The sequence below is a fragment of the Cetorhinus maximus genome, chromosome 5 (genome assembly GCF_964194155.1).
Source record: "Cetorhinus maximus chromosome 5, sCetMax3.hap1.1, whole genome shotgun sequence".
Lineage (NCBI taxonomy): Eukaryota > Metazoa > Chordata > Chondrichthyes > Lamniformes > Cetorhinidae > Cetorhinus > Cetorhinus maximus.
The window spans coordinates 173575248-173598397 of NC_135883.1; the positions used below are offsets into that span (position 1 = coordinate 173575248).

The 23150-nt window shown below is 42.8% G+C and overlaps 1 protein-coding gene across 1 annotated transcript in view; it reads left to right on the top strand.

Annotated features, from left to right (window-relative positions):
* lbr (lamin B receptor) overlaps positions 1-23150 on the top strand; it is a 56219-nt gene that overhangs the window by 19025 nt on the left and 14044 nt on the right. The window contains exons 5-8 of the mRNA XM_078542827.1: positions 1693-1858; positions 4176-4372; positions 9163-9217; positions 13509-13703. Coding sequence (XP_078398953.1) covers positions 1693-1858; positions 4176-4372; positions 9163-9217; positions 13509-13703 — 613 coding nt within the window. The remainder of the gene's footprint in view (positions 1-1692; positions 1859-4175; positions 4373-9162; positions 9218-13508; positions 13704-23150) is intronic.

Below are 23150 nucleotides of genomic sequence, written 5' to 3' on the forward strand. Positions count from 1 at the left end.
CATGTTAATGCTGGACAAGTCAGATCCCAGAGTGAAACCTGGCTTGATAGATCCTAACTTTGATTTTTGTTTTAGAAACAGTGGAGGGCAGTTACTGAACACACGGACAGGAGCCTGCTAGTGTACTTTTAACACACACAATAAAATGTTTATTAAACAAGAAAAATGAATTATATTACACTAGACAAAGGTTGGAAAGATTTCAATACAAATACCAGTAAACGATTCAAATCACACAAATTCCTTTACCCCAACTATACCTTTATAGATACATACAAATTCATAAAGATAACACAATTTACAATATATATCTTATACCCCAATAATCAGGGTAAGCATATGAACTGGTCGGACACATCACACTCCAAAACAAGTGACAGAGGTCACCAAGGCAGATTCTATGAATTTCTCATCGACCCCCCAGACGCTCGTTACACCGTGAGCCAGCTGGTCTCACTGAAACTCTGCCTGTCTCCCGAGGGCTTCCAATCTCCATGCTCGAAGACTTGCTTTGAAATTCTCTTCCAAATGATGCTTCCACTCCGATGTCTTTAACAAGGCTCCACCACCAAGATTCCGATCTCTCCTTCCGATGTTCCTTCCCCCTGGATCTCCATGTACACTCAAGCTTCGTTTCCACGCACGATGTCAGACATTTGACCATGTCAAGCAGAACACCGCTGCTCCAAGGGTTACCCTTACGGCCAGCAGCATGGAGTCACTAACCTTTGGCTGCCTCCTCAGATCTTCAGTCTTCTCTCAAGCCCACTTTGCTCCAGGTCTGCTCCCCGCAGCTCTGTCTCTTTAATTTGGAGCCTTTTCGTCTGCTCCTTACTTTTAACTTTACCTAACAGGACCTGTTTCAGGTTCCTTGACTTGTACTGTCTTCTGGGACCTCTTTCTGTTCCACTCCCTGGTTTGGGATCTTTTTCTTGATTTGGGACCTGCTCCCTGTCCACCTCCTGTGTCCTGCTCCTTGGGGTGCACTTTCTGCAATGGCGCTCCTCTTCCAGGTTACCTTACCTTACCTTTGCGCGCTGTTTTACTTTTCTTCCTCCTTTCCTTTCTGTGCAGGAGTAGGGCCAGTTCCCAATCTGAAGCAAAATAAAACAAAGTGTGCTTGTCCTCAAGGCAGTTTCCTGGCCTGAAGGCGTTTAAATCAACAAACTGCATTTGTGGCCATGCTCTGGCCAGCACATGCTCAGAAGATCTCAAGATGAGAAAAACACACATTGCGCATGTGCGGCCATTCCACTAGCAATTTAGCAGAATGTGGGAGTAGAACCCAAATGCTTCTGGGGTGTCTGATGTCACCTGTTTGCACAAATTTTGTTTCTCTTCGAGGTATTTGAGTTCCCTTTCTTGTCTCTTCTGCTATGCTGGTCAGTTTCTAATTTAACAACTTTCATTTCTCAATTCTGCTTAGAATTTACTCAGTTCTGCAGTTGAGAATGTGTATTTTGTCAGTGGGTTGCATAATTGGCTCAATAACGCTCAATGTTGGGCAATTTAAGTAATTGTGGTTACAAGGTATTGTGAAAATTGTGTGTATATTATCTGGTAGTGGTTTTTGTTTGGAGGATGGGGAAGACATGGAGTATGGTGCTGGTCTCTAGCCAATACTGGGTTGCGTATTTCCACTGTAATCTTTCCTCTTTCTTTCTGATGTCTTCCATTCCATTTAACTTGCAGCACAAGATACGCAGGGAAATTGTAACAGACCAGTTAGGCCTCCCTTACAATCTGCGAGCCAAGAAGGAAGAAGGAAAAGTTGTAGAACTGGAAACAAAAGATGACCACCTATATATTAAAAAGCAAGCAGCATGGACTCAGGAATGGGAATTTGGAGGACGAGTTGGTAAGACCAGACAATTGTTCTGAGTTCTCATATTTTTTTCCACTATCCCTCGAATGGGGTTTTCTCTAATTAGTTTTCTTTAACTAGATAGATGAGCATGTGAAATTTATGACTTACTTCAGATTGTGAAATTAATTTTAAAAATGTCTGATCATCCGACAGATGTATTGCATTGAGAAAGACTCTGTGGGAAGGATGAGCCATCTGTGACAAACCAAAGAAGTTAAGGATGGTAACAAATTGAAAGAGAAGGCATACAATGTTGCAAAAATTAGTGGTGGGCTAGAGGATTGGGAAAATTTAAGAAACCAGCACAGGATGACGAAAACAATTAATGAGGGCAAAAGAGATTATGAGAATAAGCTTGCAAGAAATATAAGTCTAGGCCGGTTAGCCTAACATCTATCACTGGGAAATATGACCTTTTAGGGAAGGAAATCTGCCACCCTTACCTGGTCTGACCTACATGTGACTCCAGACCCACAGCAATGTGGTTGACTCTTAAATGTCCTCTGAACAATTAGGGATGGGCATTAAATGCTGGCCTAGCCAGAGACACCCACATTCTATGAACGAATAAAAAAAAATCTAAAATTAGGAGGCATTGTTTCAGAATAAGGGGCCACCCATTTAAGATGAACATGAGGAGGAATTTCTTTTGAGGCCATGAATCTTTGGAATTCTCTACCTTGGAGAAGCTGAGATGGACAGATTGTTGAACTATAGGGGAGTATTTTTCTATTCGTTCATGGAATGTGGGCGTCACTGGCTAGGCCAGCATTTATTCCCCATCCCTAATTGTCCTGGTTCATAGGGCATTTAAGAGCCAACCACATTGCTGTGGGTCTGGAGTCACATGTAGGCTAGACCAGGTAAGATTTCCTTCCCTAAAGGACATTAGTGAACTAGATGGGTTTTGGTGACAATCGGCAATGGTTTCATGGTCTTCATTAGACTTTTAATAAGAAACAAAGAGTAGGAATAAATGAGTCTTTTTCCGAATGGCAGGCAGTGACTAGTAGGTACCGCAGGGATCGGTGCTGGGACCCCAGCTATTCACAATATATATTAATGATTTAGATGAGGGAACTAAATGTAATATCTCCAAATTTACAAATGACACAAAGCTGGGTGGGAGGGTGAGCTGTGAGAAGGATGCAGAGATGCTTCAGTGTGATTTGGACCAGCTGAGTGAGTGGGCAAATGCATGGCAGATGCAGTATAATGTGGATAAATGTGAGGTTATCCACTTTGGTAGCAAAAACAGGAAGACAGATTATATTCTGAATGGCTATAAATTGAGAGAGGGGAATGTGCAACGAAACCTGGGTGTCCTTGTACACCAGTTGCTGAAGGTATGCATGCAGGTGCAGCAGGCGGTAAAGAAGGCAAATGGTATGTTGGCCAGGACTAGACAGGGTAGATGCAGGAAGGATGTTCCCGATGGTTGGGGAGTCCAGAACCAGGGGTCACAGTTTGAGGATATGGGGTCAACCATTTAGGACTGAGATGAGGAGAAATTTCTTCACCCAGAGAGCTGTGAGCCTGTGGAATTCGCTACCACAAAGTAGTTGAGGCCAAAACATTGTATGTTTTTAAGAAGGTGTTAGATACAGCTCTTGGGGTAAAAGGGATCAAAGGACATGGGGAGAAAGCGGGAGCAGACTATTGAGTTGGATGATCAGCCATGATCATAATGAATGGCGGAGCAGGCTCAAAGGGCCGAATGGCCTACTCCTGCTCCTGTTTTCTATGTTTCACCATCCACCGTGGTGGGATTTGAACCTGGGTCCCCAGAGGGTTACCCTGGGTCTCTGCAATACTAGTCCAGTGACAATACCACTATGCCTCTGCCTCCCTCTAGTCTAGGATTAAGGGGAGCAGGCAGGAAAGTAGAGTTGAGGTCAAGGTCAGATCAGCCATGATCTCACTGAATGGTGGAACAGTATTGAGGCCATATGGACTACTATTCTCTTAAGTTCTTGTGTTTACATTAAAAATAGGCGAAGTTCCTTTGCAGTTATGTTACTCCTAAAGAGGCTCTTATTGGGATTACGTTTATGATTTGCACAATGAACTGGGATTCCCTGTAGTTCCCTTTTCTTGCTTTCCAGCATCTAAGCAGTAAGTGAATTAACAAGTTGAAATATAGTGAGTGTGAAAGATTTTTCTGTCTGGGAATTTTTTCTTTAAGGCCAAACTTTTACTGACAGAAAAGCCAGCAAGTAATAGATTACAGCCACTAGGAATGAAAGATGTACTTTTTTTTGCTAATTTCTACTTTGATAGCTGCAAGCTAACATTTCCTTTCTTTTAGGTGCCTTCTTCATAATGATCTTGTTGCCTGCTGCAGTCATTCTCTTGCTGTTGATGTGTGCACAAGAAGATGCCAGTGTTCTGAATTTTCCACCCCAGATTCCAGCTCTGCAGACATTGTGGAGCAGTACTGCCCTGGGCATTTTTGTCCTTTGGTTCCTCTTTCAGGCTCTGCTCTACCTACTGCCCATTGGAAAGGTAATTCAGGTTACAGCTCAGCAGTTTTTGTATAAGTATTGTGAGCAGGTAGGGCATCATTCTGGAGTGCCAACAAAATGTTGCACATTTGTGGCTGTTTCATGTCTTTTTTTAAATCATGTCTCGTTGATTACCGTGGATGTTACTACAGAATTTTCAGCCAATGGCTGTGCTTTTAGACAGTTTACTTTTTGTTGGGAGAAATTGATCAATGAGTGTTTCACTCCTCTTGAATAAGGCCTGTCAACTCCCCAGAAACCTAACTTTCTTGGCGAAGAGCTTGTGATCAAACTCATCGTGTTTTGGTTACTCACTTGAACCTGGCATTTGACCTCATATGATTTCTTCAGGCGTTTTAAGTTCTTTAAATTTCCCTGAGACTAATTGGAGAAATGGCATTCGCTACAAAATACATTTAAATGAAGCATCATATAGTAACCGCTGATAATTTTATCTTTTTGTTGTTTATTTAACGATGCTCTTCAGATGCAACCGAAATGTGAAAGCTCAATAGCTATAATTAAAATGCTAGGTTTATTTTCAACAGTTCAAGTGGACATAGTATGAAAATTTCACTCAAATCTTAGTGACAACGTTATACTGGAATTGAAATATTTGAAACTGTCAACTACAATGGATCTCTGCTCTAACATCTGCCATCCAGTTACCTGTCAGAGGACAGGTATAAGACATTCTCTGTGTACATCATCTTTGGGATTTAGGAATGGGTCATCAACAGTGCTATCAAACAACACTTACTTAGCAATAACCTGCTCACTGACGCTCAGTTTGTGTTTCGCCAGGGCAACTTGGCTCCTGACCTAATCACAGCCTTGGTTCCAAACATGGACAACAGAGCTGAACTCCAGAGGTGAGGTGAGAGTGACAGCTCTTGACATCAAGGAGCTCTAGCAAAACTCAGATCAATGAGAATCGGGGGGGAAATCTCTCTGCTGGTCAGAATCATACCTAGCACAAAGGAAGATGGCTGTGGTTGTTCGAGGCCAATCATCTCAGTTCCAGGAGTTCCCAGGGTAGTGTCCTAGGCCCAACCATCTTCAGCTGCTTCATCAATGACCTTCCTTCCATCATAAGGTCAGAAGCGGGGATATTCACTGATGATGGCACGATATTCAGCACCATTGGCGATAACACAGATGCTGAAGCAGTCCATGTCCAAGTGCATTAAGACCTGGACAATATCCAGGCTTGGCCTGATAAGTGGCAAGTAACATTCGCGCCACACAAGTGCCAGGCAATGATCAACTCCAACAGGAGAGAATCTAACCATCGCACCTTGACACTCAATGGCTTTACCATTGCTGAAACCCTCACTATCATTACACTGGGGGTTACCATTGACCAGAAACCGACCTGGACTTGCGATATAAACACTGTGGCGACAAGAGCAGGTCAGAGGCTAGGAACCCTGTGGCAAGTAACTCGCCACCTGACTCCCCAAAGCCTGTCCACCATCTACAAGGCACAAGTCAGGAGTGTGATGGAATACTCTCCACTTGCCTGGATGAGTGCAGCTCCAACAAACTGAAGAAGCTAGACACCATCCAGGGCAAAGCAGTCTGCTTGATTGGCACTCCTTCCACAAACATTCACTCCATCCACCACCGATGCACAGTGGCAGCAGTGTGTACCATCTACAAGATGCACTGCAGGAATTCACCAAGTCTCCTTCGACAGCACCTTCCAAACCCACAACCGCTATCATCTAGAAGGACAAGGGCAGCAAACAGATGGGAACACCACCACCTGATAGGAAGGGAGTTCCAAGATTTTGACCCATTGACAGTGAAGGAATGGCGATATATTTCCAAGTCAGTATGGTGACTGGCTTGGAGGGGAACTTCCAGGTGATGGTGTTCCCATCTATCTGCTGCCCTTGTCCTAGATGGTAGTGATTGTGGGTTTGGAAGGTGCTGTCTAAGGAGCCTTGGTAAATTTCTGCAATGCATGTTGTAGATGGTACACATTGCTGCTACTGTGCGTCGGTGGTGGAGAGTGTGAATGTTTGTGGATGTGGTGCCAATCAAGCAGACTGCTTTGTCCTGGATGATGTCAAGCTTCTTGAGTGTTCTGGGAGCTGCACTCATCCAGGCAAGTGGGGAGTATTCCATCACACTCCTGACTTGTGCCTTGTAGATGGTGGACAGGCTTTGGGGAGTCAGTAGGTGAGTTACTTGTCGCACTATTCCTAGCATCTGACCTGCTCTTGTAGTCACAGTATTTATATGGCTAATCCAGTTCAGTTTCTGGTCAATGGTAGCCACCAGGATTTTGATAGTAGGGGATTCAGTGATGGCAATGCCATTGAACATCAAGGGGCACTGCTTGGATTCTCTCTTGTTGGAGATGGTCATTGCCTGACACTTGTGTGGCACGAATGTTACTTGCCACTTGTCAGCCGAAGCCTGGATATTGTTCAGGTCTTGCTGCATTTGGACGTGGACTGCTTCAGTATCTGAGGAGTCGCGAATGGTGAACATTGTGCAATCATCAGCAAACATCCCCACTTCTGACCTTATGAAGGAAGGAAGGTCATTGATGAAGCAGCTGAAGATGGTTGGGCCTAGGACACTACCCTGGGGAACTCTTGCAGTGATGCCCCAGAGCTGAGATGACTGACCTCCAACAAACACAACTATCTTCCTTTGTGCTAGGTATGACCCCAACCAGCGGAGAGATTTTCGCCTGATTCCCATTTGACTCCAGTTTAGCTCGGGTTCTTTGATGCCACACTCGGTCAAATGTGCCTTGGTGTCAAGGGCAGTCACTCTCACCTCACCTCTAGTTGCCCTGAGAAAGTAGTGATAGGCTGTCTTTCTGAACTATTGCGGCTCTGCGCTTGAGGTGCAGGTGCTGTAACATTCATGTTATATGGGGAATTTCAGAATTCTAAGTTGGCAGCAATTTTGTTTAAGTCACTATGGTTTGTGCCCTTGGTTGGAGGCAAGGGTGGATGAGGCCTGTGTGAATTAGGTAATGATATTCTTGTGATGTTGCAGCTCTTGTCTTTCTCAATGTAGAGGTAGTGGGTCTGGGTTGTGCTTTCACAGTAGACTTGATGAATTTTGCAGTATATTCAGTACTAATACTTCAGCCACAGTGTCAAATGGTGTGGGGGCTGGGGTGGAGGTATAGGTATTTAAAGGACAGAGCAATGGGGAGATGATGATGTGGTGATAATGTCACTGAACTAGTAATCCAGAGACCTAGGGTAATGCTCTGAGAACATGGCTTCAAATCCCACCACAGCAGCTGGTGGAATTTAAATTCAATGAATAAAATCTGGAATTGAAGGCTAGTCTCAGTAATGGTGACCATGACAGCTATCATCAATTTGTTGTAAAAAAAAAACAATCTGCTTCACGAGTGTCCTTCAGGGAAGGAAATCTGCTGTCCTTACCCAGTTTGGCTTACATGTGACTCCAGCCCCACAGCAATGTGGTTGACTCTTAACTGCCCTCTGAAATGGCCCAGCAAGCCACTCATTTCAAGGGCAGTTGGGGATGGGCAATAAATGCTGACCTTGCCTGTGACGCCCACATCCCGTGAAAGAATAAAGGAGAAAAACCTCATTTCATAAGATTGTAATTTATCTGCATGCTTTAGAGGAAACCTCTCACTGTTTGTCTTGTAAATTTTCTTTTTTTTAAAAAAAAATCCTTTTTCTAAGGACTATAACTCAGAGATTAGAATGTTCCTGGTATAGCTTGGTCACTCTGGTTGCTTAAATAGAGGTGTACTTTAGCAGCATTGACTGATGCTTTCAACAGAGCAATGCTGCAAGTTGTAACTTAAGACTTGCAAAATATAACCAGGAAGGTAGGTGAGCTAGTTGTACAATTTGATTTTTTTGTCTTACTTACACAACTCTCTAATACTTGGAGGGTAAAAAATACAAGTCAGCCTAAGTTCATTTCTGATGTGACTTCTAAGTATCGGGTCTCACACTAGACCAGGGGAGCTGAAGAGATTTATTCTTGTCATTACAGCCCCTGTTGCTCATAGCGCATATGGATTTCTACAGAGCTTTGTGCAGGCAGCTTATTTGGAGATCTGCATTGCACGCAGCTTAGTGTCCTGTCCTTTTATTTGCAGGGTGAGAGTTCAAATCCAGCCCAGACTAACAGAATACAGTCTGCAGTTATGCCAAGTTAAAGAAGTTTGGGGTAGCCTAATCCTTGTTCCACAGTAGAAAACTACTTGCTGTTCTGAATTTAATTGGTAATCTCATTTATGCCATAAAGATGGCTGTGGAAAAAGAAAATAAGACAAACCCAGGACTACTTCTGTATCTAGATTTAGTTATATTAAACAGCATAGAGAAAGCTTTAGTCTTAATCTAGTCTGTGGTGTACCTGATTTGATAGTAATTGCTGGTGACAGTGGGTGCCAAAAATGGAAGAGCATCCCATTTGCCGACCCTGATAGAACCTGACTCTGTTTCAAAGAAGAATTTAGCAAATATATATTTTTATTCAATTAGGGTAAACTGTTCATGGGAAGATATAATTAGATAACTACCCAACTGGTCATAAGCTGCTTGGTTATAGAAGCCACATTTTTGTGGTGAATTATGTCTGATTAGTTCTGTGGTCAATCACCCATTCATGAAAGTCAGCTGTTTTTGATAGGGGTCTTATTATGGCTGCATGTCTGTTTTCTAAAGGCTCTTTATGAAAATGTTCCTCTCTCTTTCATTTGCTCCAATATCAGTGATAATCTTTGATGGACCAGTTCATTTCTCTAACAGTTACTTCTGTTACACACAGATTGTTGATGGACTACCACTAGCAAATGGAAAGAAGCTTAAATACAGGATCAATGGTATGTACTTAACAGGGTTCACAAAATATTAATAGAGAAATGCCATTCAGTGCAGCAGCCTGTCCCATTTCTGTAGATCAAACCTACCTACTTTCCTATATCCCTCTGATTCTCAACCCTCTTCTCATGTCTGATTCAAAGACATCCTATTTCACAAGTTTTTATTTCCTCTCCTTGATTAAAAATGAATGTACAGAGCAACCCTTAATTTAGAATGTAATATGATTTAAATGTAAATTGTAATATTCCACGCCATTCTTCCCGCAGTATGTGTCCAGTCCAAAAAGAAAGGAGGCAGTGCTAGATCTGGTCCTTGGAAATGAGGTGGACCAAGTAGACCAAGTGTCAGTGAGAGAGCATTTAGGGAAGAGTGATCATTGTATCATAAGATTTAGGATGACAGTAGAAAAGGACAATGGGCAATCCAGAGTAAGAATAATTAACTAGGAGAGAGTCTACTTCAGTGTGGCAAGAACAGAGCTGGCCTGTATAGAATGGAAGCAAAGGTTGGCGGGGAAAACCGTAGCTGAACAATGGGCTACCTTCAAAGAAGAAATGGCTTGGGCACTGTCAAGGTATATTCCCTCAAAAGGGAAAGGTAGGGCAAACAAATACAGAGCTCCCTGGATGAAAAAGGATATAGAAATTAAGATAAAGAAGAAAAAGTGTGCTTATGACAGGTGTCAGGTAGAAAATACAGTTGAGAGCCAAGCAGAATATAGAAGGTTCAGAGGAGAGGTGAAGAAGCAAATAAGAGAAGTGAAGAGGCATTATGATTATGACAGCCAATATAAAGGGGAATCCTAAAATCTTCCTTAGGCATATAAATAGTAAAAGAGTGGTAAATGGAGGAGTAGGCCGATTAGGGACCAAAAAAGGGATTTACGCGTGGAGGCAGGGGCATGGCTGAGGTGTTAAATGAATACTTTGCACCTGTCTTTACCAAGAATGCAGATGCTACCCGGGCCGTGGTGACAAAGGAGGAAACTCTGTTGCTCGAAAGGTTCTAAATTGAGAAGGATGAGACATTGGATAAACTGTCGGTATTTAAAGTTGTCAAGGCACTGGGACTGGATGAGATGCATCCAAGGCTATTGAAGGAAGTAAGAGTGGAAATTGCAGGGGCACTGGCCATAATCTTTCAGCCTTCCCCAGACTTGGGGGCCTGGAGAATTGCAGACATTATGCCCTTGTTCAGAAAAGGTGGTAAGGATAAAGCCAGCAGTTACAGACCAGTCAGTTTAACTCTGGTGGTGGAGAAGCTTCTAGAAACGATTATTAGTCACATGGAAAAATATGGGTTGATTAGGAAGAGCCAGCAAAGATTTCTTAGGGGTAAATCGTGTTTAACTAACCTCCTGGAGTTTTTTGAAGAGGTAAATGAGAGGGGTTGATGAGGGTAATGCTGTTGATGTAGTGTACATGGACTTTCAAAAGGCATTCGATGCAGTGCTGCACAACAGACTTGAGAAAAGTTATAGTTCCTGGATAGTTGAATATTTTGTATGAAAGCATTTCTTCCAAGACCCCCTATCATGCTTCTAAGATCAAAAGAGCATAAGAAATATGAGGGGCAATAGGCCATTCAGCTCCTCAAGCCTGCTTTTGCTATTCAGTAAGATCTGATTGTGGCCTTAATTCCACTTTCCTGTCTGTCCCCCAAAACCCTTGACTACTTTGTCGATCAAAGACTTGTCTGGTTCAGCCTTGAATATATTCAGTGACCCAGCCTCCATTGCCCTCTGGGAAAGCCAATTCTTCAATTAACAAATCTGAGAAGAAATTCCTGCTTATCTCTGTCTTGAATGGGAGACCCCTTATTTTAAATTGTGTCCCCTAGTTCTAAATTCCCCCACGAGGAGAACCATCCTCTCTGCATCTAGCCTGTCGAGCCCCTTTAGAATCTTATATGTTTCAATTAGATCACCTCTTATTCCCCTAAACCCCAATAAGTATAAACCCAATTTGCTCAACCTTTCCTCATAAGACAACTCCATCATTTGAGGAATCAGCCTAGTGAACCTCCTCTGAGCTGGTGCAAGTACATCCCTCCTTAAGTAAGGAAACCAAAACTACTCTAGGTACAGTGTCACCAATATCCTGTACAATTGTAGCAAGATTTCCCTACTTTTATACTCCATCCCCCTTGCAATGAAGGCCAACATCTCATTTGCTTTCCGAATTACCTGCTGTACCTACATGCTAACTTTTGTTATTCATGTGCAAGGACACCCATATCCTTTTGTATCGGAGCGTTCTGCGGTCTCTCCCCATTGTTGTTTAGCTGACATGCTTGAATTTTTTGATGAAATAATAGGGTTGATGAGGTAATGTTGTTGGTGTTTTATTTATTCTTTCATGGGATGTGGGTGTCTGGCTAGAGCAGCAATTATTTGCCTACCCCTAATTGTCCTTGAGAAGGTGGTGATGATGAACTGCCTCCTTAAACTGCTGCGATCCATGTGGTGTGGATACACCCACTGTGCTGTTAGGGAGGGAGTTCCAGGATTTTGACCCAGCATTTTGATGTGGCATACATGGACTTGCAAAATGCATCTGATAAAATGCCGCACAACAGAGACTTGTGAGTAAATTTAGAGCTCGTGGAATAAAAGGGTCAGTAGTAACATGGATACGAAATTGACCGAGTGACAAGAAACAAGACTAGTGGTTAACAGTTGATTTTCGGACTGGAGAAAAGTGGAGCTCCCCTGCACTTCATGACCTAACCCTTGGCATACAGGCCACAACTTCAAGATGTGTGAATGACAGAAAACTTTGAAATATTATGTACTGTAAGAAGGATAGTGTAGAAGGAAACTTCAAACTTCAAGACGGGTTGGTGACGTAGGCAGATGAGTGGCAGATGAAATTTAATGCAGAGAAATGTGAAGTGATTGATTCATTTTGGTAGAAAGAATGCAGCGCGACAGTATAATACTGGAGACAAAAAAGACAAATCTAAAAGGGGTGCTGGAGCAGAGGGACATGGTTGTATGTGTCCATAAACCATTGAAGGTTGCAGGACAGGTTGAGAGTGCGATTAATAAAATACGTGGAATCCTGGCTTTATCAATAGAGACATAGAGCATAAAAGCAAGCAAGTTATGTTAAACCCGTATAAAACACTGGTTCAGCCTCAACTGCAGCATTTTGTCCAGTTCTGGGCAGTATACTTTAGGAAAGATGTGAAGGCATTAGAGGGTGTGCAGAAAAGATTCACAAGAATGGTTCCAGGGATGAGAAACTTCAGTTATGTAGATAAATTGGAGAAGTTGGCACTGTTCTCTTCGGAGAAGAGAAGGTTGAGAGGAGATTTGAAAGAGGTATTCAAAATCATGAGGGGTCTGGATAGAGTAGATAGGGAGAAATTGTTCTCATTGGCAAAACGATTGAGAACCAGAGGGCACGGATTTAAGGTAATTGGCAAAAGAACCAATGGCGATATGTGGAATAACTGTTTACACAGCAACTGTAGGATCTGGTATGCACTGCCAGAGTGCGTGGTGGAGGCAATTGAAGTATTCAAGAGGGAATTAGATTATCTGAAAAGGAAGAACATGCAAGGTTACAGGGAGAAGACAGGGGAATGGAACTAGTTACTTCAGAGAGCCAGCACAGACAGAACAGGCTGAATGCCCTTCTTTGCTGTAATTATTCTATGATTCTATTTAAATAATATTCTGTTTTTCTATTCATCCTGCCAAAGTAGACAACCGTACATTTTCCCACATTGTACTCCATCTTCCAAGTTTTTTGCCCACTCACTTAACCCTTTGCAGACACTATGTGTCCTCCTCACAACTTGCTTTCTATCTCATATCGTCAGCAAATTTGGCTGCAGTGCAACATCAGTCCCTTCGTCCATGCACGCTGTCTTCAGACACATGCAGTGGTTCTATGACCAACCAGAACCTGCTGCATAGTTAACACTTTGAAATTGCTAACACTGAAACTTGAAGGAGGAACAAGACTCTCTTAGTTCCATTAGGAAAATAGAAAAATTAAAGAAAAGCCTTGTGTATTAAAATCAAATTTTGGAGAGAAAATGTGAATAAAATACACAAGACTGACTAAATTTTTTTAAAAAAAAGATTTGTTTCAGTTGTGTCCCTTTAGCACAATTCATTGGGGCAGTGGCTCCCTTCTGTGTGAATAAGACCCAACCTTAACATGCTATAGAATATCCCATAAGATGGCAACCAATGTTAATATGACAGGTATAATTTTCTTTTCCTCCCTAGTGTTCAGTTCTGAAAATATTATTCATTGTCTTCATTTTTCCTTTTAGCATTCTATGCATTTCTACTGTGTGGTGCCGCAGTAGCAGCTGCCCTGTACAATGAGGTGAACCTGAGCTATATCCGCATTAACCTGTTGCAACTCGCAATCTCTGCAATGGCCTTCTCCCTTGTGCTGAGCATTTACCTGTACGTGCGTTCCTGGCGTGTTCCTGCTGATGAGCTGGCAGTAGGAGGAAATTCTGGTAAGTGACTGTTCATTAACTGAACAAAGGTTAAGGGTTTAGCCATTCTAGTTCCATTTCCTTGCCCTTGCCCTCCATCCCTTTCCTATATCTACTTTCAAATACTTAACCAGCTCCCCTTTAAGTGGTACAAAAGCAAGCTAAAACAGATGCTGGAAACCCTCAGCAGGTCTGGCAGAATCTGTGGAGCAACTGAGTTCTGACATTAGGTTGTCAACCTGAAATGTTAACTCTCTGTTCCTCTCACCATAGATGCTACCAGATCTTCTGAGTATCTCTAGCATTTTCAGCTTTTAAGTGATGTTGGCTACTGTTTCAATAACCACTTATAAGTCATTCAGTATTCTCATAACACTGTATCGAAAAAGTGTTTCTTCTTTTTACTACTAAATGGCATAACTCTGGTTTTCAGATTATGCCCTCTTCTAGACACCCCCAGAAGGGAAAATAATCACGGTCCCATCATGGTCTTGAAAGCTTCAATTACCCTAACATCCACAGTCTTTTGGGGAAGAGAGTTACAGATGTCCACTACCCTTTGTGAGAAAAAATTGGTTTCTGTTTTTGCTCTTGAATGGCCTAGTTCTAATTGTAAGATTATGCCCTGTTTTCCCTACTCTCTTTTTGCGAGGAAATCCACCTGCATGGTGGCAGCAGTGTGTACCATATGTAAGATGCACTGCAGTAACTCGCACAGGGCTGCTTAGACAGTCCCTTCCAAACCCACGACCACTACCATATAGAAGGACAAGGGCAGCACACCCACGGGAACACCAGCACCTGGAAGTTTCCCCTCCAAGCTACTTACATAGAAACATAGAAACTAGGAGCAGGAGTAGGCCATTCGGCCCTTCGAGCCTGCTCTGCCATTCATTATGATCGTAGCTGATCATCCATCTCAATAACCTGCTCCCGCTTTCTCCCCATACCCTTTGATCCCTTTCACCACAAGAGCTATATCTAACTCCTTCTTGAAAACATACAATGTTTTGGTCTCAACTACTTTCTGTGGTAACGAATTCCACAGGCTCACCACTCACTGGGTAAAGAAATTTCTCCTCATCTCAGTCCTAAATGGTCTACCCCATATCTTCAAACTGTGACCCCTGGTTCTGGACTCCCCCATCATTGGGAACATCCTTCCTGCATCTACCCTGTCTAGTCCTGTTAGAATTTCATAGGTTTCTATGAGATCCCCCCTCATTCTTCTGAACTCTGGCAAATATAATCCTAATCGACTCAATCTCTCCTCATATGTCAGTCCCGCCATCCCAGGAATCAGTTGGGTAAACCTTCGCTGCACGCCCTCTATAGCAAGAACATCCTTCCTCCGATAAGGAGATCAAAACTGCACACAATATTCCAGGTGTGGTCTCACCAAGGCCTTGTACAATTGCAGCAAGTCATCCCTGTTCCTGTACTCGAATCCTCTGGCTATGAAGGCCAACATACCATTTGCCTTCTTTACCGCCTGCTGCACCTGCATGCTTACCTTCAGTGGCTGATGTACAAGGACACCCAGGTCTCATTGCACATTCCCCTCTCTCAATTTATAGCCATTCAGATGATAATCTGCCTTCCTGTTTTTGCTACCAAAATGGATAACCTCACATTTTTCCACATTATACTGCATCTGTCATGCATTTGCCTGCTCACTCAGCTTGTCCAAATCACACTGAAGCATCTCTGCATCCTCCTCACAGCTCACCCTCCCACCCAGCTTTGTGTCATCTGCAAATTTGGAGATACTACATTTAATTCCCTCATCTAAATCATTAATATATATTGTGAATAACTGGGGTCCCAGCACCGATCCCTGCGGTACCCCACTAGTCACTGCCTGCCATTCAGAAAAAGACTCGTTTATTCCTACTCTTTGTTTCCTGTCTGCCAGTTTTCTATCCATCTCAATACACTACCCCCAATCCCATGCACTTTAATTTTACACGCCAATCTCTTATGTGGGACTTTGTGGAAAGCCTTCTGAAGGTCTAAATAAACCACATCCACTGGCTCCCCCTCATCAACTCCACTAGGTACATACTCAAAAAATTCCAGTAGATTTGTCAAGCATGATTTCCCTTTCATAAATCCGTGCTGACTCTGTCCGATTCTACCACTGTTTTCCATGTGCTCAGCTATTAAATCTTTTATATTGGACTCTAGAATTTTCCCCACTACCGACGTCAGGCTGACTGGTCTATAATTCCCTATTTTCTCTCTGCCTCCCTTTTTAAATAGTGGGGTTACATTAGCTACCCTCCAATCCGTACGAACTGTTGCAGAGTCTATAGAATCTCGGAAGATGACCACCAATGCATCTACTATTTCTAGGGCCACTTCCTTAAGTACTCTGGGATGTAGATTATCAGGCCCCGGGGATTTATCGGCCTTCAACCTAATCAATTTCCCCAACACCATTTCCCGACTAATACTGATTTCTTTCAGTTCCGCCCTCTCACAAACCCTGTGTTCCCCAACATTTCTGGTATGTTTTTAATGTCCTCCTTTGTGAAGACAGAACCAAAGTATGTATTTAGTTGGTCAGCCATTTCTTTATTTCCCACTATAAATTCCCCTGTTTCTGACTGTAAGGGACCTACATTTGTCTTCACCAATCTTTTTCTCTTCACATACCTATAGAAACTTTTACAGTCAGTTTTTATGTTCCCTGCAAGCTTACACTCATACTCTTATTTTCCCCTTCTTAATCAATCCCTTGCTCCTCCTTTGCTGAATTCTAAACTGCTCCCAATCCTCAGGTCAGTTGTTTTTTCTGGCCAATTTGTATGCCTCTTCCTTGGATCTAATACTATCTTTAATTTCCCTTGTAAACCATGGTTTGGCCACCTTTCCTGTTTTACTTTTGCGCCAGACAGGAATAAACAATTGTTGCAGTTCACCCATGCGCTTTTTGAATGTTTGCCATTGCCTATCCACCGTCATCCCTTTAAGTAATGTTTCCCAATCCATCATAGCCAACTCACGCCTCATACCATCGTAGTTTCCTTTTTTAAGATTCAGGACCCAAATCTCAGAATCAACTACGTCACTCTCCATCTTGATGAAGAATTCTATCATGGTCGCTCATCCCTAAGGGGCCTCGCACAACTAGATTGCCAATTATTCCTTTCTGATTACATAATACTCAGTCGAGGATGGCCTGTTCTCTCGTTAGTTCCTCAATGTATTGGTCCAGAAAAACATCCCCTATACACTCCAGGAATTCCTCCTCTACGGTATTGTTACTAATTTGATTTGCCCAATCTATATGCATATTAAAGTCACCCATAATTACAGATGTTCCTTTATTACATGCGTCTCTAATTTCCTGTTTAATGCCATTCCAACATCACCACCACAGTTTGGGGGTCTATATACAACCCCCACTAACGTTTTTTGCCCCTTAGTGCTTCTCATCATCCAAACTTGGAAATATATTGCAGTTCCTTCACTGTCGCTGGGTCAAAATCCTGGAACTCTCTCCCTAACAACACTGAGGGTGTACCTACATCACATGGACTGTAGCGGTTCAAAATGCAGTTCACTACTATCTTCTCAATGGATATTAGAGATGGGCGATAAATCCTGGCCTAGTCAGTGATGCCCACATCCCATGAATGAATAAAAAAAGCAGGTTGCTTCGTCTCAGATAGTATCAAGCTTCTTGAGTGTCGATGGAGCGGCTCTCATCCAGGCGAGTGGAGAGTATTCCATCACACTCCTAACTTGTGCTTCGTAGATGGTGGACAGGTTCTGGGAAGTCAGAAGGTGAGTTACTCGCCTCAGAATTCCAAGCCTGTCCTTTGTAGGTACAGTATTTATATGACTAGTCCAGTTCAGCTTCTGGTCAATGATAAACCCGAGGATGTTGATAGATGGGGATTCAGTGATGGGGATACCATTGAATGTCATGGGGAGATGGTTGGATTCTCTCTTGCTGGAGATGTTCATTGCCTGGCACTTGTGTAGCGCGATTGTTACTTTCCATTTATCAGGCCAAGCCTGGATATTATCCAGGTTTTGCTGCATTTGAGCATGGATTACTTTGGTATCTGAGGAGTCGTGAAAGGTGCTGAACATTGTGCATTCATCAGTGAACATCCCCACTTCTGACCTTATGATGGATGGAAGGTCATTGATGAAGCACCTGAAGATGGTTGGGCCAAGGACACTATCCTGAGGAACTCCTGCAGTGATGTCCTGGAACTGAGATGATGTAACTCCAACAACCACCTTCCTTTGTACTAGGTATGACTCCAACCAGTTTTCTCTCTGATTCCCATTCACTCCAGTTTTGCTCGGGCTCCTTGATCCCTCATTCGGTCAAATGCTGCCTTGATGTCAAGGGCAGTCACACTCGCCTCACCTCTGGAGTTCAGCTCTTTTGTCCATGTTTGAATTAAGACTGTAATGAGGTCAGGAGCTGAGTGGCCCTGGCAGAACCTGAACTGAGCGTCAGTAGGCAGGTTATTGCTAAGCAAGTGCCGCTTGATAGCACTGTTGATGACTCCTTCCATCACTTTACTGATGATCGAGAGTAGACTGGTGCAGTAATTGGCCGGGTTGAATTTGTCCTGCTTTTTTGTGTACTGGACATACCTGGGCAATTTTCCACATAGCTAGGTACATGCCAGTGTTGTAGCTATACTGGAACAGCTTGGCTAGGGGCACAGCAAGTTCTGGAGCACAAGTCTTCAGCACCATTGCTGGAATATTGTCAGGGCCCATAGCCTTTGCAGTATCCAGTGCCTTCAGCTGTTTCTTGATAGCACGTGGAGTGAATGGAATTGGCTGAAGACTGGCATCTGTGATGCTGGGACCCCTGAAGGAGGCCGATATGGATCATCCACTCAGCACTTCTGGCAGAAGATTGTTGCAATTGCTTCAGCCTTATCTTTTGCACTCAAGACCATAAGACGTAGGAGCAGAAGTAGGCCATTCGGCCCATCGAGTCTGCTCTGCCATTCAATGATATCATGGCTGATCTGATAATCCTCCACTTTCCTGCCTTTCCCCCATAACCCTTGATTCTTTTACTGATTAAAAATCCGTCTCTCTCCGCCTTGAATATACCTATTTTTGTATCATCTGCAAATTTGGCAATAGCACATCATGTACTGGACTCCCCCATAATTGAGGATGGGGATATTTGTGGAGCCACTGCCTCCTCCAGTAAGTTGTTTAATTGTCCACCACCATTCGTGACTAGATGTGGCAGAACTGCAGAGCTTAGATCTGATCCGTTGGTTGTGGGATTGCTTATCTCTGTCTATCACTTACTGCTTTTGCTGTTTGGCACACAGGTAGTTCCGTGTTCTAGCTTCACCAGCTTGAGCCTTATTTTTAGATATGTCTGGTGCTGCTCCTAGCATGCACTCTTCATTGAACCAGGGTTGATGCCCCAATTGATGGTAATGGTAGAGTGGGGATATGCTGGGCCATGAGTTCACAGATTGTGGTTGAGTACAATTCTGCTGCTGCTGATGACCCACAATGCCTTATGGATGACCAGTTTTGAGTTGCTAGATCTGTAGGAAATCTATGTCATTTAGTACAGTGGTCGTGCCACACAACACGATGGAGGGTATCTTTAGTGTGAAGGCCGGACTTTGTCTCACAAGAACTTTACGTTGGTCACTCCTAACTAAGTGCATCTGCGACAGGTAGATTGGTGAGGACAAGGTCAAGTAGGTTTTTCCCTCTTGTTTGCTCCCTCACCACCTGCTGCTAAGCCCAGCCTAACAGCTATGTCCTTTTGGACTCGGCCAGCTCGGTCAGTAGTGGTGTTACTGAGCCACTCCTGGAGATGGACATTGAAGTCCCCCACCCAGAGTGTGTCCTGCGCCCTTGCCACCCTCAGTACTACCTCCAAGTGGTGTTCAACATGGAGGAGCACTGATTCATCAGCTGAGGGACAGCGGTAGGTGGTAATCAGCAGGAGGTTTCCTTGCCCCTGTTTGACTTGATGCCATGAGACTTCATAGGGTCCAGAGCCGATGTTTAGAACTCCCAGGACAATTCCCATCTGATTGTATACCACTGTGCTGCCACCTCTGGTGGGTCTGTCCTCTTGGTGGGACAGGACATACCAAGGGATGGTGATGGCGTTGTCTGGGAAATTATCTGTAGGGTATGATTCCATGAGGATGACTATATCAGGCTTGACTAGTCTGTGTATTAACTCTCCCAATTTTGGCACAAGCCCTCAGATGTTAGTAAGGAGGACTTTGCAGGGTCGACGGGGCCGTGTTTGCTGCTGTTGTTTCCAGTGCCTCAGCCTATGCCGGGTGAGCCGTCCGTCTTAATTCCTTTTTGTAGACGTTTGATACAACTGAGTGGCATGCTAGGCCATCTCAGAGAGCATTTAAGAGTGAACATTTGTACCAGATGTGTTTTTATGACAATCGACAGTGTTTTCATGGTTACTACTATCGATACTAGCTTTTTAATTCTTGATTCATTAACTGAATTTTTAAATTCCACCAGCTGCCGTGGTGGGATTCTGACATGTGTCCGCAGATCATTAGTCTGTGGGACATTCATGGGAGACAGTGGCCTAGTGGTATTTTCACTGGACTAGTATTCCAGAGACCCAGGTTAATGCTCTGGGGACCCAGGTTAGAATCCCACACGGCAGATGGTGAAATTTGAACTCAATAAAAAAATTTGGAATTAAAAGTCTGATGACCACAAAACTATTACTGATTGTTGTAAAAAGTCATCTGGTTCACTAATGTCCTTTAGGGAAGGAAACCTGCCATCCTTACCTGGTCTGGCCTACATGTGACTCCAGACCCACAACAATGTGGTTGACTCTTAAAATGCCCTCTGAACAAGGGCAATTAGGGATGGACAATGAATGCTGGCCTCGCCAGTGATGCTCACATCCCGTGAATGGAAAGAAAAATCCTTTGGACTGGATTTCTACATCCACCACTTTTGTGGGCAGCCAGGTCATTATCACTTGCTGCATAAAAAATGTTGTTCTTCACATTCGCCCTGCATCTCTTGCCTGAAATTTCAATATGAAATATTCTTGAAGCAAAGACCAATATTTCATTAGCTTTTTTAAAGATTGTGTACTAGAGTGCCCAGAACTGTACATAAAACTCAATCTGTGACTGTACTAAACTTTTACGTCATTACCTCCTATCTTCCTCAGTGCTGAGAATCTCATTGCCTTTTTGTTTAGTTCTTGTTCTACCTTATACCCACCACTAAATGCCAGTTTAGCTCAATCATGTTACTCTATTTTCTGTGTCAGAAAGTTTTGGGTTTAGGTACCACACCAGGATGTAAGTACATAATCTAGGCTGGTACTTTGGTGCAAGACTGAGAGATGACTGCATTGTTAAAGGTGTCTTCTCTTGTATGAAATGTTAATCTGATGCCCAATTACCTGTTCAGAGTTGATTCTATGATATCTTTTTTGAAGAAGAACAGGGCATATTCACCATTCACTAGTGTGACCAAAACAGATCAACTGATTCGAAAGTGAAATTTTTCTGTGCGCAATTTGGCACTTCACAAGTTATTAATTTGCTGTGAAGTCTATTCATTTATATCCTTAGAAATTTCCTTTCTCCCACTTTTAAGAATCGTAGCATTTGAGATATTTAGCTTCCTTTTTGCTGTTATTTTGCCTAAAATGTGCTGCCTTTCATTTCTCTGTAGCTATCTCCTACCTGTGCATAATAACTTGTCTGTTTCCTCATGTACTCTTCCTCACAGATTTCCATGCCCCTAATTTGACATTATCCCTCTTGCATCTATGCTCAAATTACTTATTCGATAGAAAACAAAAGACCACCTTGCACAGATCCTTGAAACTTACCCACTTCCATATCCTAACATTCTGAAGAAAATCCTATCCCTCTACTTGTTACTTCATATTCTACTGCACCCTGCCTTTTCTCTGTCTACACTTTAATACCATCTGCCTTAGGTTCTGTAATTAGTCTGTTTTATGCAGCACTTTTTGTCAATACCATCTCAAAATTCATCCACTCTTTGTGATGTCCTCAAATAAGTCAGTTAAATTAGTGAAGCATGACTTGCCCTTTACAGAGGTATGCTGACTGTTGCTGATTAGCCCATATCTTTATAAGGTGTAGAATCTACTGGCCTATACCTTCCCCCTTCCTTTCTTTAATAAGTTGTAGGAGTACTTTTGGCAGAGTTCCCCTTTACCGTGGTGTTTGGTTCCTTCTTCCCAAAGCTGCTTAAGTATTCTGCATCCATAATTGGTCAACAATCCAGTTTCTGCTCCAACATGTAGCAAAATACTTATGTCCTTCTGACATTTCCTCACCCAAGATGCCTTATTTTTGTATGGTCCAATCTCTTCATTGACTATGCTTTATATTTCTCCTGTGCATTCTAAACGCCCTTTTTATTTCCCCTTCATGTTGATAGTCAGTCATTGCCCACCTTAGCCATCCAAATATCCCTTCTTGCTTCCCTTCTATGCTTTTTACAGTTCTTTCAGTTTTTCCCCATATTATAAAAACAAGTCTTGAGCTTAGTAAAATAACTCAAAGGAGCATTAATCCATCATAATTTTACACTGAACCATTTAATGAGATATTGGGACAGGTGACCAAAAGCTTGGTAAGAGAATTTTATATCAAATAAAAACAGAAAATACTGGAAAAACTCATCAAATCTGACAGCATCTATGAACATCACCACATGGACTGCAGCAGTTCAAGAAGGCAGCTCACCACCACCTTCTCAAGGGTAACTAGGGATGGGCAATAAAATGCTGGCCCAGCCAGCGAAGCTCACATCCCGTGAATGAATTTTAAAAAAGAAACAAGTTAACTTTTCGAGTCCAATATGATGACTTCGGAATTGAACTGAACTAGTTCTGAAGAAGAGTCATATTAGACTCGAAACGTTAACACTGTTTCTCTCTCCACAGATGCAGCCAGACATATTGAGTTTATCCAGCATTTTCTGTTTTTATTTCAGATTTCCAGCATCCACAGTATTTTGCTTTTTATTGTAAAAGAATTTTATGGTGCGTCTTAAAGGAACAGAGAGCTACGGAGAGGCGAAGAGATTCAGGGAGGCAATTCAAGAGCTTGCTCCAAAGCTAAAACCTTATGCCTTAATTTCTTGTCAGAACCCCAGAATCCCGGCCTTCGAAACCACCTCTTTATTCTTAGTCTATAAGGATTTAGTTTGTATCTTATCCATCCAGATATAACTATTGGGTCAAAATAAGATTTTGGAAATAAGTAGCTGGGAATGCTTCCATCATTTAACCTTAAACCCATAAATTCAATGAAAATGTAGTCAAGTTTAAGTGTTGTGCTCCACACTTTATCGACAATCTCTAAGTGTTTAGTGAGGCATGGTGTAATGCACACTTGACATACTGCAGGGCAGCCTGCTTTAAGACCACCCGTGAGAGATGCTGAGGGCGACCTATCTGTAAAC